Consider the following 17,518-nt stretch of genomic DNA (forward strand, 5'->3'; position numbering starts at 1 on the left):
AGACTCACTTTTCCATGGTAGTCACACACATTCATATTCCCGGATATTGAACAAACTATATCGGTTTCTCAAGCAGCAACAGCAATTTCAAACTCCATTTTTGGAAGCCATCTTGGATTTTTTAACATACCAGACCACCGACGGTCCAAGTATGTTGAGTCAAGATGGCCTCCAAAAGTTAAATAAATAAAGAAAGGAAACGGTATTCTTGTCCCAATTTTGATCGTTGAAACCATGGTCTAGACACCGATTCCATCTATCTCAGGTATATAAAATGTGCTATGTCCATTTAAAGTATCAACAGCCATTTTAAACTCCATTTTTGTAAGCCATCTTGGATTTCTGGGTCCTTGTAACTTTTCCCGATATACTTCTTCACCCTTAAAATCTTTGAATAGAAACCAAATTAAGGTCACTTAAGTAACAAAAAAATTATCATTTTAGCCCAAGGCAGCCATTTGCCCTCCCCCACGGGGTTAGATGCCCATACTATGAATCGGCATTGGAAATAATTGCTATTGAAATGTGTCAGCTTTCAAATTTATTGATAAAATTACAGTGCCTAGAATTTGATTTTTTAGGGAAGTGCTTATCATAAGTTATGGCGCCCTCTAGTGTTGTAGTAAGGTTTTCACTGCATAAAATCCTGAAATGGGGATGATTTTTACATCAATTGACCAAAAATAATGATATACATTACATGTGATATATTCCTCTGTTGTTGGATTGTATAACAAGACATATTCATTTCATTTTGTAATCTTTTTGTCCTAATTTTAGTGCCAAAAAAGGAAAAAATAATATTTTTGGGGCAATATTTTACAATTTTGGGGCATTTTTCGTAAAGTCCGCCCCCGTATGGTAAAAGTTAAAAAACAATGACATCACAACAACATCAAATATTCATTCTCATACACCTCAGACAACTTTAAAATATAATTGGCAAAGAAAAGTGAGAAATAAGGTTGAAAACAATGGATTATCCTATTGGGCTTTGTACAGGCCAATATGGCGCCAAAAAGGACCCCCCACAAAGGGAAGGAGGGGTCTGAAAATTTGACCCCATCGTTTTTGGTGTAAGGGGACCCTATTGAAGCCAAAACAACCAAAAAACAATTTTGGCACGCTAGTCCTACGGGAGCTGTGTCAGTGACATACCGTACCACACTATCAGTCAATTTGTGCCTTTGGAACTTGAAGACATGATTGATGAAAACAGTGAAATCAGGGTGACCAGACGTCCCGTATTTCCCGGGATTGTCCCGTATTTCAGAATATATTGAACAAAATGTAGTTAATACATTTAAAAGTGACGAATTTTCATTAAATAACCAACAGCTGACGAAGCAGGGACAACAATTAAATCGATAACTGTAAACTTTTGCAAGTTCTGCGATGATTTCTTGCTAATGCATTGCAAACGAACTGGCCTCCTGCCTGTGTGTGGCAGGCTACTAGCTAAGCATGGAGGATCGAAGCAAATTCTCAATGGTGCAAACACCTCACATGATAAACAGTTTTTCTACCAAAATAATCACAAAATCGGCGGGAAATTCTTATAATTATACTATGGATTCTCAGTTTAATGATTTGGAGATGTAATCGGAGGAAAATGTTATTGACTTTTCATAGATCTAGTTTCAGCTTTCGTTTTGAGTCTTGGTGTGCACGATGCCGCGATGTTTCATCTAATTTTTAAGTTTGACAATATGTTTCACTTTGAAATTTTATTCATTTCTAAAACATTTTATGTTTAAAATTTTAAAAATACATTTAATAAAGTTATGATTTTTATTAGATGATTGGATTTTTTTGTTTACTTGAAGTTTGAACTTTTCCCTTTCTTTAGTTATATATACCCTATCCTTTCTGCTTGCCCTTTTTTGTTCCATCTATCTTTATTTCCTATCTTTCTTTCCTCGACATTTTCTTTTCTCTCTCTCTCTGTTCATTTTTCTTTCTTTCCTTCTTTATCCAATATACTTTTTTATTTCCTTCATTCTTTCTTTCCTTATAATTACCTTGGCTTCCTTCTCTCTTCGTCTCCTGTTTCTTTTTGTTCTTTCTCTCCATTATTTTCTATTTTTTCGTTCTCTTCCCCTTCATTCTTCCCTTCCATTCTTTATTCCTTTCTTCATTTTTCCCTTCTCATTCTTTTCCCTTATTTTTATTTTCTTTCTATTGTTTCTTTCTTTCAAAGAATGAAGGAAACATGTTTATTTCCTTCATTCTTTCTTTCCTCCTACTTTTTCTCACCTTTCCCCTTTAATTGTCTCCTTTATTTTGCGAGACATTTATTAATCTTCCCTTCCTTCCTTTCTTTCTTTCTATATTCATTTCAAAGAATGACGGAAACCTTTTTTATCTCTTATTATTTCTTTCATCCTTTTATTCTAACTTTCTGTTATTTTTTCTGTTTTCTTTCCTTCCCAATCATCTCTTTTCTTTCTCTCCTTCATTCTTTCGTTCACCTTCCCTTCTAATTCTTTATATTTTTTCAAAAGTCTTATTATTATACTATGGATTCTCAGAAGCCCACACTTTGTGTGGGCTTCTTTGTTGATCTTCGTTTGTCAATTGTCCCGTATTTCATTTTGTGAAATCTGGTCACCCTGAGTGAAATATACAAATGACGCTACAGTACAACCCGGGTACAATACACAGAATGATAATTCCTAAATGCACATGACAATTGGCATATACCGGTACTAGTACACTGGCAATCTGCTACACGAAAATTAACCTGCACGAAACACAGCGCGCGCCTTTGAGTCGAACCCGGAAGAAGCATGACACAATGACGTCATAGAATCATGATTCAAATCACGATATCGTTTATACGACCCTTTTCGTTCGTGATTCTACAGAAACGTCTTTCCAAACGCCCCTTTTTCCGTGTTTCATGTTTGTGATTTGAAAGACGTTTATTTCCAATTTCGACTAAACGCAATCGTGATTCTGCAGAATCGTGATTTGAATCATGATTCTAATCATGATTCTAGGGTAAAAAAGTGTCGAATAAACGCACCCTAATACTGATGTGCGCTATTGTCACAGTATGCTTGTTCAAATCAGTGGACTCATGAATAAAATAAAATGCTCAACCATGGCAACAGGTGTCAATTTGGCGCACTGTGACAAAAGCATGCATCAGTATTGGACATCTATTTAAATGTATGAGGTAGTTATAGTGTAATTTCTTATTAAAATAAAAAAACGATGGTTTCGAAAGTCAAAACCACCTTTGCGAATTTGGACCGTCCAGTCAATACGCATAGATCTTTTTGAATGGTGAAACTGTGTCTTTACTCTTTAAAATAATAGTGCGTATCAAAAAAAGTTTACACTAAGAAAAAATCCTGTAAAATTATAAATTTGTAATATCCTGAAGATTTTTCCACATTTTAACATTGGTACAGATCCATTTAAGCAAATGAAGATATAACTGTCAAAAAATATTTCTGCTTGAGTGAGCACCACTTTTGAAAAGTTAGTGAAAATTGATTTTCCGCAGAACTTTGAAGTAGTTATGTGCATATAAGAGTAGACCTTATTGATGAAGAACATGTAGAATTTAGCTAGTAAATTGATTTAGAGATATCTTTTACTTTTTTTAACTTGTTTCCTTGCCCAAAACACTTTGAAGAGTGCATTGCACCCCACCCCATTCCCCCACACACCGAGGCCATCACAATGATATTTGCTTTACACTGAGCTGTGATTTACATGAAACGGTTTAGGCTTGATTTTCATTTTGTTAATCATTCTCAAGCTTGGGAAAAGTGTGGAGAAACAAATATTAAATGAAAAATGGAATGTAAACCCACTTTAAATGATAAAAACTTAGTGAAAAAATGTAGGAGATGTCTGATATAAACTTTTGTTCAGATTCAGTAGTGTCCTCAGATCCAGCTGGAACAAAAAGGGTAATGGTTGTGTTTACTAAGTGTTGAAATTTCAATTTGGGTGGCAAAATTGTTAGAAAATGCTTGAATGTATCAGTTTTTGTCTCACCTGCATAGCAGAGTGAGACTATAGGCGCCGCTTTTCCGACAGCGTCGACGGCAGCGTCAACATCAAATCTTAACCTGAGGTTAAGTTTTTGAAATGACATCATAACTTAGAAAGTATATTGACCTAGTTCATGAAACTTGGCCATAAGGTTAATCAAGTATTACTGAACATCCTATTAGAGTTTCATGTCACATGACAAAGGTCAAAGGTCATTTAGGGTCAATGAACTTAGACCATGTTGGAGGAATCAACATCAAAATCTTAACCTGAGGTTAAGTTTTTGAAATGTCATCATAACTTAGAAAGTATATGGACCTAGTTCATGAAACTTGGACATAAGGTTAATCAAGTATCACTGAACATCCTGCATGAGTTTTATGTCACATGACCAAGGTCAAAGGTCATTTAGGGTCAATGAACTTTGGCCGAATTGGGGGTATCTGTTGAATTACCATAATAACTTTGAAAGTTTATTGGTCTAGTTCGTTAAACTTGGACATTAGAGTAATCAAGTATCACTGAACATCCTGTGCGCATTTCAGGTCACATGACCAAGGTCAAAGGTCAATGAACTTTGGCCGAATTGGGTGTATCTGTTGAATTACCATCATAACTTTGAAAGTTTATGGATCTGATTTATGAAACTTGGACATAAGAGTAATCAAGTATCACTGAACATCCTGTGCGAGTTTCAGGTCACATGATCAAGGTCAAAGGTCATGTAAGGTCAATGAACTTTGGCCATGTTGGGGTTTTCTGTTGAATAACCATCATATCTCTGTAAGTTTATTGGTCTAGTTCATAAAAAGTGGACATAAGAGTAACCATGTATCACTGAACATCTTGTGCGAGTTAGAGTAGTTTTCAAAGTCAGCACTGCTGCTATATTGAACTGCATGATGCAGGTGAGACGGCCAGAGGCATTTCACTTGTTTTTCAATTGACTAAAAGTGTAAGGGAAATGTATGAGAAATGTTTCGCAGGGTAAGTTTGATTTCGCCTTTTCACCTTGACACAGCGTGAAAACAAGCATTTCTGCGCAAACAGATTTCTGTGAGCTTTACAAAAATGGACAGTGCTCACTCAAGTGTAACATTCTGTCAAAACTTCTACTTTCATTGGATAGGTGAGACCCAAACCCAAGATTACATGTGCAAAAATTACCCACATGTTGAATATTTTTCAATTCTTAGGGCTTTTTCAAAGTGTAAACTTTTTTGATACGCACTGTAGAACCAATATTTTATCCTTCTCATAATTTTTTGTATGAAACTTGTGTCTTATCTTTAAAAACAAGTATTAAAGACCTGAAATCAGAGATTATCTTCAGGAACATGTTACTAGTCATTAGAGAGAATCTTCATGAAATTCCTTTAGTGACTATCCTTGCAACTGCTTTGTGAGAGTAACTGTGTGTAAATACCACTACAAAAAACATGAAGCTGTTGAAATTCATCCCCTCTTGAAGGCCAGAAAAGAAATATATGTAAGTGCCCAGCTGGACAATGAGAAATTAGGTTTCATTGGTTTTCAGGGAATTCAATTTTACAACTTTTCAACACTTAAAAATATTTTACAGGATTCAATTTGAGGTTGGTCGTTTCAGAATATAGTTAACACTCCATATGTTGGGGCCTATGCACGCACACCCATCTTCACTACGGGAGTGCACCTGCAAGACGCATGCAAACACTGGTTTTGGTAATAATGCAGAGTCTGGTTATGCACCATATGGACTGTTCAATCTCGATTTTCAAAATTAAACAGCAACGTGAATCATGATTGAAAACTCAATTACAAAACACAAACAGGATCAGCAGTGCACTGTTCTTCAGTGTTTGAAAATATAAAGCTGATTATTTGTCGATTGTCTTTCGATTTCCCACTTTCGTAATAGCGCAGTAGTAGTGTACAGTACATGTATGACCCATCACAAGGAAGGTCAATTCTGGCACCTTATTGTGTTGGCCTCTATTGCGAGAGCAAATACAAAGAGGTTTCAAAACTCAATCGTATTCAATGCCGCATTCTGATTTTGGTGTGCTGGAGGTCGTAAAATCTGAATAAATCGCTTTTACAAACGCATCTTTTCATAACCCTTTCATAAACCTATCCTCCAATTAGCCCCCTAAAGAGTAATGCGGATAATACAATAAAAATTGCGTTCATAAACTCAGAAAATAATCTGCACTATTTTTACGAGAGCCTGTCCTGAAAAAAGAGGATAATCTTCATGGCAACCACACACACCCCATTCGATGTGGTTGCATTGGAAAAGGATGACCTTGTGACCGCTCCATGGCAATTATCCGCATTACTTTCGAAAAGCGTTCATAAAGTCAAAATGTGGTCCCGATGCTGCTATTATGCGGGTAATTGCAGCATCAAAATAATGCGGATAACTCTGGTCCTCCTCCGATTTTACGACCAAATAATGCTGCTATTAGCCGCATAATTGGGTTTATGAAAGGGGTATTAGACATTTAGAATTTCCTCCTAATCATAATTTTGAAGATGTTTGATTTTACGACCAGGAATGGAGGACATTGAACACATCCTTTCTCTCAATACATCCGCGTTTTATTATCACGTTTTCTTATCACGTTTTCAATCATGATTCGTATACATGTAGCCTTTCAAATTTGGAATCCAATATTGAACACACCCTTAGATACTATTTGGCAGAGCCCATGAGACAGTGGGTCAAGACTAGAGGTCTAAATATTAATTTGTGAAAGGTTTAAATTTGAGTCTTTCAACTAAAACACAGGTTATCATTGAAAATTTCATCAAAATTGGGCTGTCAAATTAAAAAATTTCACAAAACAGTTAGGGCCTACATACAGTTTATGCATTTTTTGTGTATTTTAATACATAAAATATTAAAGAAGGTTTCAATTTCTTTTTAACATGTTTATTTACTATTGTTGTAACAATTGTGATTTAATGAAGCATTTTGTTATTGCCAAATCTGCAAAATGTAATTTATATTATTCAAATAATGAAATACAAAGAAGTAGGGAGTAGGTGACATCATCGGCTCTGTCATTTGCATCCGACTGACTGTGTTGTGCATAACTGTTTTGTGAAAATAAGTAAAAGTTTGAAATGTTATAACCTTTTTATATCACAGTCAATTGTGATAAAATTTTCAGCACAATGCTAGTTTTATTTTCTCAATATTAAATACTGGGGGGGGCTTGATTTGACTCTTAATTATAGAATCAATGTGCAATATTTCTTAGGCTATGATCAAAAACATAAACTCTGGAGACCATTCAATCACAGCATTTTCACAATACTTACTAGTATTCAAGATCACTGAGGTTTTTTGTCTCACCTGCGAAGCAAAGTGAGACTATAGCCTGCGCCGCATTTCCGACGGCGGCGGCGTCAACATCATATCTTAACCTGAGGTTAAGTTTTTGAAATGAAATTTAGAAAGTATATGGACCTAGTTAATAAAACTTGGCCATAGGGTTAATCAAGTATTACTAAACATCCTATTAGAGTTTCATGTCACATGACCAAGGTCAAAGGTCATTTAGGGTCAATGAACTTAGACCATGTTGGAGGATTCAACATCGAAATCTTAACCTGAGGTTAAGTTTTTGAAATGTCATCATAACTTAGAAAATATATGGACCTAGTTCATGAAACTGGGACATAAGGTTAATCAAGTATCACTGAACATCCTGCATGAGTTTCACGTCACATGACCAAGGTCAAAGGTCATTTAGGGTCAATGAACTTTGGCCGAATTGGGGATATCTGTTGAATTCCCATCATAACTTTGAAATTTTATGGATCTGATTCATGAAACTTAGACATAATAGTAATCAAGCATCACTGAAAATTTTGTGCAAGTTTCAGGTCTCATGATTAAGGTCAAAGGTCATTTAGGGTCAATGAACTTTGGTCAAATCGGGGGTATCTGTTGAATTACCATCATAACTTTGAAAGTTTATTGGTCTAGTTCATTAAACTTGGACATTAGAGTAATCAAGTATCACTGAACATCCTGTGCGCGTTTCAGGTCACATGACCAAGGTCAAAGGTCAATGAACTTTGGCCGAATTGGGTGTACCTGTTGAATTACCATCATAACTTTGAAAGTTTATGGATCTGATTCATGAAACTTGTACATAAGAGTAATCAAGTATCACTGAACATCCTGTTCGAGTTTCAGGTCACATGATCAAGGTCAAAGGTCATGTAAGGTCAATGAACTTTGGCCATGTTGGGGTTTTTTGTTGAATAACCATCATATCTCTGTAAGTTTATTGGTCTAGTTCATAAAAAGTGGACATAAGAGTAACCATGTATCACTGAACATCTTGTGCGAGTTAGAGTAGTATTCAAAGTCAGCACTGCTGCTATATTGAACCGCATGATGCAGGTGAGACGGCCAGAGGCATTCCACTTGTTTTAATAAACGTGCATCTTTGAAAGTCATGTTTTTTATTCAAAAAGTTTTCAATTAGTACAGTCTTAGTTTTTAACATCAGGTTGGTGTTTCATGAAGCTGTTTGGAAGATGTTTCGGCAACTTTACAAATTTCTGGTAACGGGAGCTAAATGACACCAATGTGTCACATAATTTACCACAAGAAAGGATCACTGTTCTACGTAAAGTTGCACGTAACTTATGAACAGCTTTAGGAAAACTTGGGTAGGGTCCATGGTGAAACATCCACCCGATATTGCTTATTAAATGTTGTACTTAGTCTACAGGCACAAACCCTTGATCTTCACATTTCAAATCTAGTGTATAATCATAATGCAGAGTCTGAAGTACATGTAGTGAGATTAGTTTCACTATTACCCTTTTTACACAGGCTAAAATTTCCTTAACCCCGTACTATAGGTGGGGCTAAATTGCCATTTAGCCCCACCTATAGTACGGGGTTAAGCTTAGCCCACTTTCTTTTTACACAGCATTTTTGCAAAGTGGGCTAACCCCACCTTTAGTACGGGATTATTTGGCCCTGCAAAAAAGCAGGGTTATCCCAGCAATTGCGGTGCTAAGAGCAATAGTAAGGGGTTAAGATCGCATGTGTAAAACGAAAGTGGGCTAAGCTTAACCCCGTACTATACATGTAGGTGGGGCTAAATGGCAATTTAGCCCCACCTATAATACTGGGTTAAGGAAATTTAGCGTGTGTAAAAAGTGTACGAGTGAAGTACTTGTACTACGAATGATCGACAAAACCACTATTCCGGGGTTAGCGAGTTTCGTGTGTAAAAAGCAAGCATTCCTTATCCGGGGTTAGCAATAACAATTTGGCATGTGTGAAAAGGAAAAAAAATAGTACTGGTTAAGGATAGTACGGGGGTTAAGGATAGTACGGGGTTAGCGATAGTCCGGGGTTAAGAAAATCCTGTGTAAAAGGGTATTTGTAGGCCTATATCTACTTTGGCTTTAATAGGGACAGAGAGTTTGGCATCTTCACTCTCAACATGGAGGCCGTTCTCAATACGCTTTCTAAAACTAGTTTACTGGAAACCGATTCAGGAAACCACTTTTGAAGATCGCTTTGCTGGCGTTCTCACTTGATCACATGAAAGTGGTTTTCAATTTCACTTCACGTAAAGCGCTCTTGTTGCTATGGAAACGCTCTCAGTGGGGTGACACGTTTTGCGCGAAATTCGAAACCGCAGCATAGGCATTCTACACCTGTCGTGTGGAGTAGCGCGCTCAAAATGTGCGAAGATCACTTCCCGAAGAACGGTTGTGTCCTCACGCTAAAACCAGTTTAACAAGGCAAAGCGATCTTGAAAACTACATCGCAAGGTGGTTTTCCAAACTGGTTTGGAAGATCGCTTCCATGACCGCTTTGACCGTTCTCACTACACGTTAAACTAGTTTCCACTAAATTAGTTTCCAGTAAACTAGTTTTAATAACGTAGTGAGAGCAGCCTCATGGTTGGTCAAAGCATAGAGCTATAGCTCTATGGTCAAAGCATGGACCTGTAGTTAGGTCCATGGTCAAAGCATAGCTCTATGGTCAAGTTTCAAATATGAGCCTATATATGCATACAGACTAAAGCCATACTACCACAAAACAGCATTTCAACACAGAGTCAGCACCCCATCCCCCCTTTCTCTCTCTCTCTCTCTCTCTCTTTCTCTCACTGCATGTCTTCCAAAATAGCATCTGTTCTGTCCACCTGGTTTTCCCAATCAGTCCTCCAATTTGAAAAACAAGTTAATCTTTATGAATTTGCCCTTTTATTTTGACCAGACTGTGTTATTAGCAGCAATAATATGCTATTTATCAACCTGTCTGCCAGGGTTAATCTCAACCTGTTGACAATCAGAAATGTACTCTTAATGGATTAATGCCATGTGATTGGCCAGGATAGGCTGATAGGAGCAGAAGTCTTGTGTTGGTTACCATGGTTACAATCTCTTGATGCCTGTTGGGGAGATGGGGGAGATTAGGGGAGGGGATGGAAGGAGAAAGGAACTATAGGTGGTTTCAGACTGCCTCAAAGTTCGTCAGTTCTAGGTATTTTCTGATCGGGAAATTTACCCGATCAGAAAATACCAGGTAATATTGGCAATTTGAAAGCAAGTTATGCATAATATCCCCGAAAGAAAAAAAACCCACTCAATAGTAGGTACTTGGCAAAATTACAAGAACTTTCGCGGGGATTTTTCCAAGGTCACTTGTATTTTGGCAATGTGAAAGCAATTTACGGGAACTTTTAGCCCAGCGTGTAGTTGGGCGCGGGCGCCATGGGTGGCTGCTGAGCTAGTGGTTTTGAATCTCTAGCCTTGCCTGCTTATCAGACCATACTGCACATGCTCCTAACATCAGGAATTTATCTCAAAGGGTAGGTTTCAGGGCGGTGTGAATGCAGGAATAATTAATGGGTATTTTTTAGCCTAAAAAAGTTCTTGTTCTTTATCAGGGATTCTTATGATCGAGGCGGTTTGAAACCACCTTATGAAAAACTTTCAGGGAGCCATGATTATTTATCTGTGTAAACCCATGGTACCACCATGGACCTGTCCTGTAGGTCCATGGATCCGCCAAGGAGTTACCAGTATGGCCAAAGATGCATATTAAATAGGATAGAACCTGATTTAATTAGGGGGCTGTATGCCCCCTAATTAAATCGTGTGATACAAAGTCAGTGAAATATTGTATATTTTCTCCTTTTTTCTGCATCATCCCTTTCCTTTAATAGAAAGTTGATTTGAATAAATAAAAAAAATCTCTATTCAAATCAACTACTTGTTGGGGGAGACTTTCCCTTTAATAGTGTTTTGACCAATGTTTGACCTTTTACTCCAAATTGTGGTGACAGGTTATGTAATCCTTATATTTCCTTGGCAGAAGTGTTTTGACCAGTGTTTGACCTTTTACTCCAATTTGTGGTGACAGGTTATGTAATCTTATCTCAAGCAGTAGTCCTGCACATGGGTGATTACATCATTTATACCAGGGTATTATTGTTTATAGTAGGGTCAATAGGCGTTTTCAAACCGCCTCGATCACAAGAATCCCCGTTAAATTACGAGAACTTTTTAAGGCTAAAAAATACCTGTTAATTATTCCTGCATTCATACCGCCCCGAAACACATCCTTCGGGATAAGTTCCCGAAGTTACGAGCATGCGCAGTGTGGTCTGATAAGCAGGCAAGGCGGGAGATTCAAAATCACTAGCCCAGCAGCCACCCACGCCGCCGCGCCCAACGACACGCTGGGCTAAAAAGTTCCCGTAATTTGCTTTCACATCGCCAAAATACCTGCGACCTTGGAAAAATCCCCACGAAAGTTCTCGTAATTTCGCCAAGTACCTACTATTTAGCGGGTATTTTCTTTCAGGGAGATTACGCGTAGTTTGCTTTCACATTACCAAAATACCTGGTATTTTCTGATCGGGGTAAATTTCCCGATCAGAGAATACCTGGAACTGGCGAACTTCGAGGCGGTCTGAAACCACTTAATGTTTATACATACCAGTCCAAAGCCGAAAGCCATGTCATACCCCTTTCAGTAAGCCAGTGGTCCACACCTGTTCCGTGCAAAGACAATAATTTTTTGTATATAAATGGAATGGTTGGGCCAAAAGAGCTTGCACAAGTCTGAGAAATAAGTGTGGGCGAGGTTCAGGCCAGGCCGGGACCGGAGAATTACTGAAAGGCATACGAGTGATAAATCTGGGCCGCATTCATTGCACGGTCATCAAAAGTCACATGATAAGCATGTGTATGAACTATGAATGGCGTCGCTATTATAGTATGAGCGTTTGTAACGGTGGAAGATGCCATTGTGTAGGGTATATGTCCAGGCCTATACGTTGGCCCAAGATGGTGACATGGGTTGGCTCTAAGCCACCATTCTCACTACCTTCCTAAAACTAGTTAACTTGAATAGTGAAAACTAGTTTAACTTGTGATGATAATGGTCGAGGTGATCTTCCAAACAGGTTCATAAAATCACCTCACAGTGTAGTTTTCAAGATCTCTTTTTTGCCTAGTTAAAGTGGTTTTAGCGTAAGTGAGGACACAACCGTTCTTCGGGAAGCAATCTTCGCACATTTTGAGTGCGATACTCCACACACTGTGTATAGAATGTCGACGCTGCAGTTTTGAATTTCGCGCGAAACATGTCACCCCACTGAGAGCGTTCCCTTAGCAACAAGATCACTTTACATAAAGTGATTTGGAAAACCACTTTCGGGTGATCAATTGGGAACGCTAGCAAAGCAATCTTCCAAACTAGTTTCCAGTAAACTAGTTGTAGAAAGTATAATGAGAACGGCGTCTAAGGGTTGCTCATGATATAAAGTACAGCCTACTTTGAATTACTGGAAACAATTTTGAATGTTTTGCATGACTAGTTTGCCGAAGTGGAAGGAGTCTGAAAGGGGTATCAGTCTGGAGTTACATGATTGATCATTGGTTAATGAAGGGAAGCCCTAATTGCTGTTGTTCTTCCAGGGTCTAAAGCCTCAAGGAAATGGGGAAAGGTTATTCGCTATTTATTTCTTGGAAATCCATTGTGATTGACAGTTAGTGTACACCTGGGGGTTGTATATTTTCATAGGTTCATGGTAAGGTCCATGCTAAAACCAATGAGCTTCAAACGCACACACTCTGTGCTAAAACAGTGGTTGTTTTGTTTCATCATGGACCTACAACAGATGGTCAAACCAGGGAGGTGTGTTCTCCCTCTCATGTCCCTGGTCAAACTAATAACCTCTGCCTAATACCCCTTTCATAAACCCAATTATGCGGCTAATAGCAGCATAATTTGGTCGTAAAATCAGAGGAGGACCAGAGTTATCCGCATTAGTTTGATGCTGCAATTATCCGCATAATAGCAGCATCGGGACAAGATTTTGAGTTTATGAACGCATTTCCAAATAGTGCAGAAAATTGCCATGGTGCGGTCACAAGGTCACCCTTTTCCAACACAACCGCATCGGAGGGGGCGTGTCCACTTGTCGTAAAAATAATGCGGCTTATTTTCGGAGTTTGTGAACGCAATATTTATTGAATTATCCACATTACTCTTAAGCGGCTAATTGGAGGATGGGTTTATGAAAAGGGTATTAGACTGTGTGCAGGAATAGCCTGCATTAAAGTGATTGGTTAACATTGGTTTGACTTTTTAAAAATCTGAGCTAGAAGATCACACTTGTCACCTGTGTCTGTGATATGTTACAAAAATGAAGCCCAGAAAAAATTGCGTTCGAAAATAATTATTTAGTGCTTCAAAAATTGAAATATAAAGTGACCGGAAACGACACTTTAAAGATCCAGACCGGACCCAAAAATGAAACTGACAAATTATATACCAATCGAAAGCTTATAAGCTACTAAATACAGCAAGGTATGCTTTATGCATTTTCACCGCTTCCCAGCTGAATATTTTGCTTAAGAATATTCCAATTATCGGGCTTCGAACCCCGTTTAGAAAATAGGCTTTATTGTGCTTTTCACCTGCCTCGAGACCGTGACGTCACGTTGTGTAAGAAGCGTTGTGATTCCATAGGTTTGTACAGAGAAAAACTGGGTGATTTTTTTGTTTTCCAGATAACGCATTTCATTCTCTTCACTTCTATCACAGAGGGATATCATATATATTTTTTCCCACAAGCTTGAATTTATGAAATCTACAGTTTTGAACTAGTTTTTGCCATATTTTATTTCCTGCTTATTTGGCGCAGATTTCAATTCTATCTGCATTTTTTATTATGTATTACAACTTTTCCTGACATAGCAATTTAGGCCCAATAAGAGCCAAACAAAGAAATCACAAAAAAGGTAGTGAATAGTTGTAGGTTTACAACAATTTGAACAGTGAATAATTTTTAGGGGTGCCATTTTCATCTGAAAACGAAAAAAAAAATTGATTCATAACATGGAAATGGAAGAAAATACCCAATGCTTTTGTACACAAACCTATGGAATCATAACCCTCCAGACACAACGTGACGTCATTATTTCCAGGCGACGTGGGGGATGCTCAATCAAAGCGTAATTTGGAGGAGCAGTTTCTTTGATTTTTATTTGATATTTTTAACTATTGGAAGGCGATATATGTAATATTTTTGGTATATTTGTATTGTATGAATCATTACCTTTATTTTGATATATAATTGTTTTTACACCGGTCAGGGTCTTTAATTTCATCCCATACACTTATGTGTAGTATTTAGGCATCTATAAGACACCTATTTACAAAATCGGGGTTTGCCTTGTAGTTTTAGCTTTTCATTCTCAATAATGGTTGTTTTCAGGGTTTATTAGTTCTAATACATGCACTTGTACACATGTTTCATCTTGGTTTGAGAATTTCTTAAATCCGCAAAGTTAAACAATACCTTTAATTGAGAATCCTGTTCATGTGTTAAAAGCTGAAATTAAGTGTTGATGGAGTACTAAAAGCAGCAATGTGGTTTATGCTAGTCCTCAACGTTAATGAATGATATAAGCCCCATCTGATCTATAGAATGTCTTCCCTTTCTCATGAATAAATTTATAGGCATATATGTCAACTTTGTTGTATTCAGAACACCATCTGCCAAGGCTGTATCATTCTACATTTTAATGAAGTCTTGGGACCTAGTTATCTTGAGGGTCGAAACTCAAATTCTGCTTTCCAAGGCAAAGATATAATTTCTTTATTCATCATACTAGTCTAGAGCCCCCAGGCTCTTAGACCACGGTCTAACTCTGTGCTAAAATATGGGGGGGGGGGCCAAAAATTCAAAAATTCTGTTTATATTGTATATTTCTTATGTTTACTATTTTGTAATACAAATGAAGAAAATCCTTCAGTTATCATTCCCAGACAATTATGAACAATTTGAGTGTCAAATGAGTTAATTAATCAGATGTGTACTGTTAATGATTTGTGCCCCAATAGGCTCTCCATACTGAAACCACAACTTTAAACCAGGGTTTGATTTAAACCTGAGTTTAGAATACGGGCCTAAGAATTTCCTTCTCTGTCATACTAGCAAAAAATATATATATATATCTATAGGCCCTACATGTTTTGTACTGTATGAAAAAAGGGGAGACATTGGCAAAATAGCAAAATTCTCTGTTATATATTTTGTATCACGAAAATCCAGAATCATACATGATGACCACTCATATGTTTAGGCCGAGATGTGTATGAATGAAAAATGTATGTTATCAATTGATTCAGGTTGAAATGACTATTCCATAGTAAGAAAATAAGCATAGTGGACAGGTTTTTTTTAATACACACACATGTGTGTTTATCTGTACTTGTTACTGTAAGTGTACTATTTTGGTTTTCAATATTAGATTCAATTTAAGCCTACATGTATGCCACAGCATTTGGTATACATCTTTGATGGGATTGTAAGAATGAACCACGATTTTAAATGTTCTTTTTTTTCTCAAACTTATTGCTCACCGATAACATCTCGGCTTTCCAGATTACATTTTTTGAAAGATGTCCAAATACTTGTCAGCGATACTTTCAGTATTTCAATAACGTTAAATGATCTGAACAGCATCCCCATCTGTTTTTCTGCTCTTCGTCCTACAGGTGGACGACCAGCCTTGAAGATTCGCCCCCTCTTTGCTCCATCCATGGGAGCTTCCACCTCGCGTCAAGGCCAACGCAGGGACAGCAGCTCCTTCAGCTCATCCCTGCAAAAGACTTCTGTAACCATGGCAACAGGATGCTCTTCAGAGGAAGAGGGCGCTCACCCCTAGTGCGACCGACCTAGGCGGAGTTCACAACCCCTGCTTCCTCTCAAGAGAGAGTACATCTTGGGAGTTAAGAAAGGGGAGAGGGTGTTGGTTTAGAACCAGGAATGGAAGTGGCCTTTGACCTTGATGAAGCAATAGATGGACCAACTTGATAGCAGTAGTATGGAGAGTATGATGTGAACTGAAGTGAAGTGCAATCCAATGATAGAACCCCTCCTGAAAGAATCTTGAATCCAAGAATCCATGGATGAACAAAGTAAGAGAATGTCTAGCTGTCTCATGGCAAGGGGAAAAGGGGGTGCTATTATACAGTCAACAATAGATTTTACTCCAAATTGCTTTTGTTGTAAATTTTACCATTTAAATAATTGCACTGCAGCATTCTCCACCGAAAAATTTTCCTAATCTAAGGATTATTATCACAAAAAATCCAGACAAAAATGGGGAAAAAAAGGATTCCTTTTAATAATGTAATTTTATAAACTTAGAATTGTACCTTTCTTTTCTTTTTTGTTGAAATTCTCACTCATTCTTCGGGGGGGGGTCAACTAAATTTACAACTCAAAAATTGTGTATAAAACAAGGTAGCTTTTGCTGATTGGGGCAGGGTATGCATGTGATGCATTCTAAAGATGTCGAAAACACAACAAAATGTTTATGTTCCGAAAGTATAAGAAAAACTGAGGAAAGAGCTACAGGCCCCCGTTGTATTTTTTTCAGTCGCATCATGTTGCTAGGGTATCCTATTTCCAGAAATAGTTTTGGATATGGTGCAACTATAAAAGCTTGATCAGGTAAAAAAGGGTCTGAAAGAGATCTGCTAGGGTATATTTTTCCAGTATAAAAAGAATTATGAAAATAGAAATAATAATTATAAAGAACAAGTGTCTTTAAATTTGTTATGGCTATATATTCTCTTTGAATGAATGCTTCAAATGTCAAACAACAATGAGTTTAGGGGTGGTTTTGATTCATTGTGACTTTCAATAGTTAAATGACAAGTCCACCCCAACAAAAACTTGATTTGAATAAAAAGAGAAAAATTCAACAAACATAACACTGAAAATTTCATCAAAATCGGATGTAAAATAAGAAAGTTATGACATTTTAAAGTTTCGCTTCATTTCACAAAACAGTTATATGCACATCTCGGTCGGTATGCAAATGAGGGAACTGATGACATCACTCACTATTTCTTTTGTATTTTATTATACGAAATATGAAATATTTTGATTTTCTCGTCATTGTCATGTGAAATGAAGTTTCTTTCCTCCCTGAACACGTGTAATTC

At 37.4% G+C, this 17,518-nt stretch overlaps 1 protein-coding gene across 2 annotated transcripts in view; it reads left to right on the forward strand.

The window, feature by feature from the left end:
• LOC121407386 (zinc finger CCCH domain-containing protein 3-like) overlaps window positions 1-17,285 on the forward strand; it is a 56,656-nt gene extending 39,371 nt beyond the window's left edge. For both annotated transcript variants that reach the window (XM_041598438.1, XM_041598440.1), the window contains exon 11: window positions 16,061-17,285. In XM_041598438.1, coding sequence (XP_041454372.1) covers window positions 16,061-16,230 — 170 coding nt within the window. In that variant the 3' untranslated portion in view covers window positions 16,231-17,285. The remainder of the gene's footprint in view (window positions 1-16,060) is intronic.
• The last annotated feature ends 233 nt before the right edge of the window (window positions 17,286-17,518 follow it).

The sequence above is a fragment of the Lytechinus variegatus genome, chromosome 2, assembly GCF_018143015.1.
Source record: "Lytechinus variegatus isolate NC3 chromosome 2, Lvar_3.0, whole genome shotgun sequence".
NCBI classification, from domain to species: domain Eukaryota; kingdom Metazoa; phylum Echinodermata; class Echinoidea; order Temnopleuroida; family Toxopneustidae; genus Lytechinus; species Lytechinus variegatus.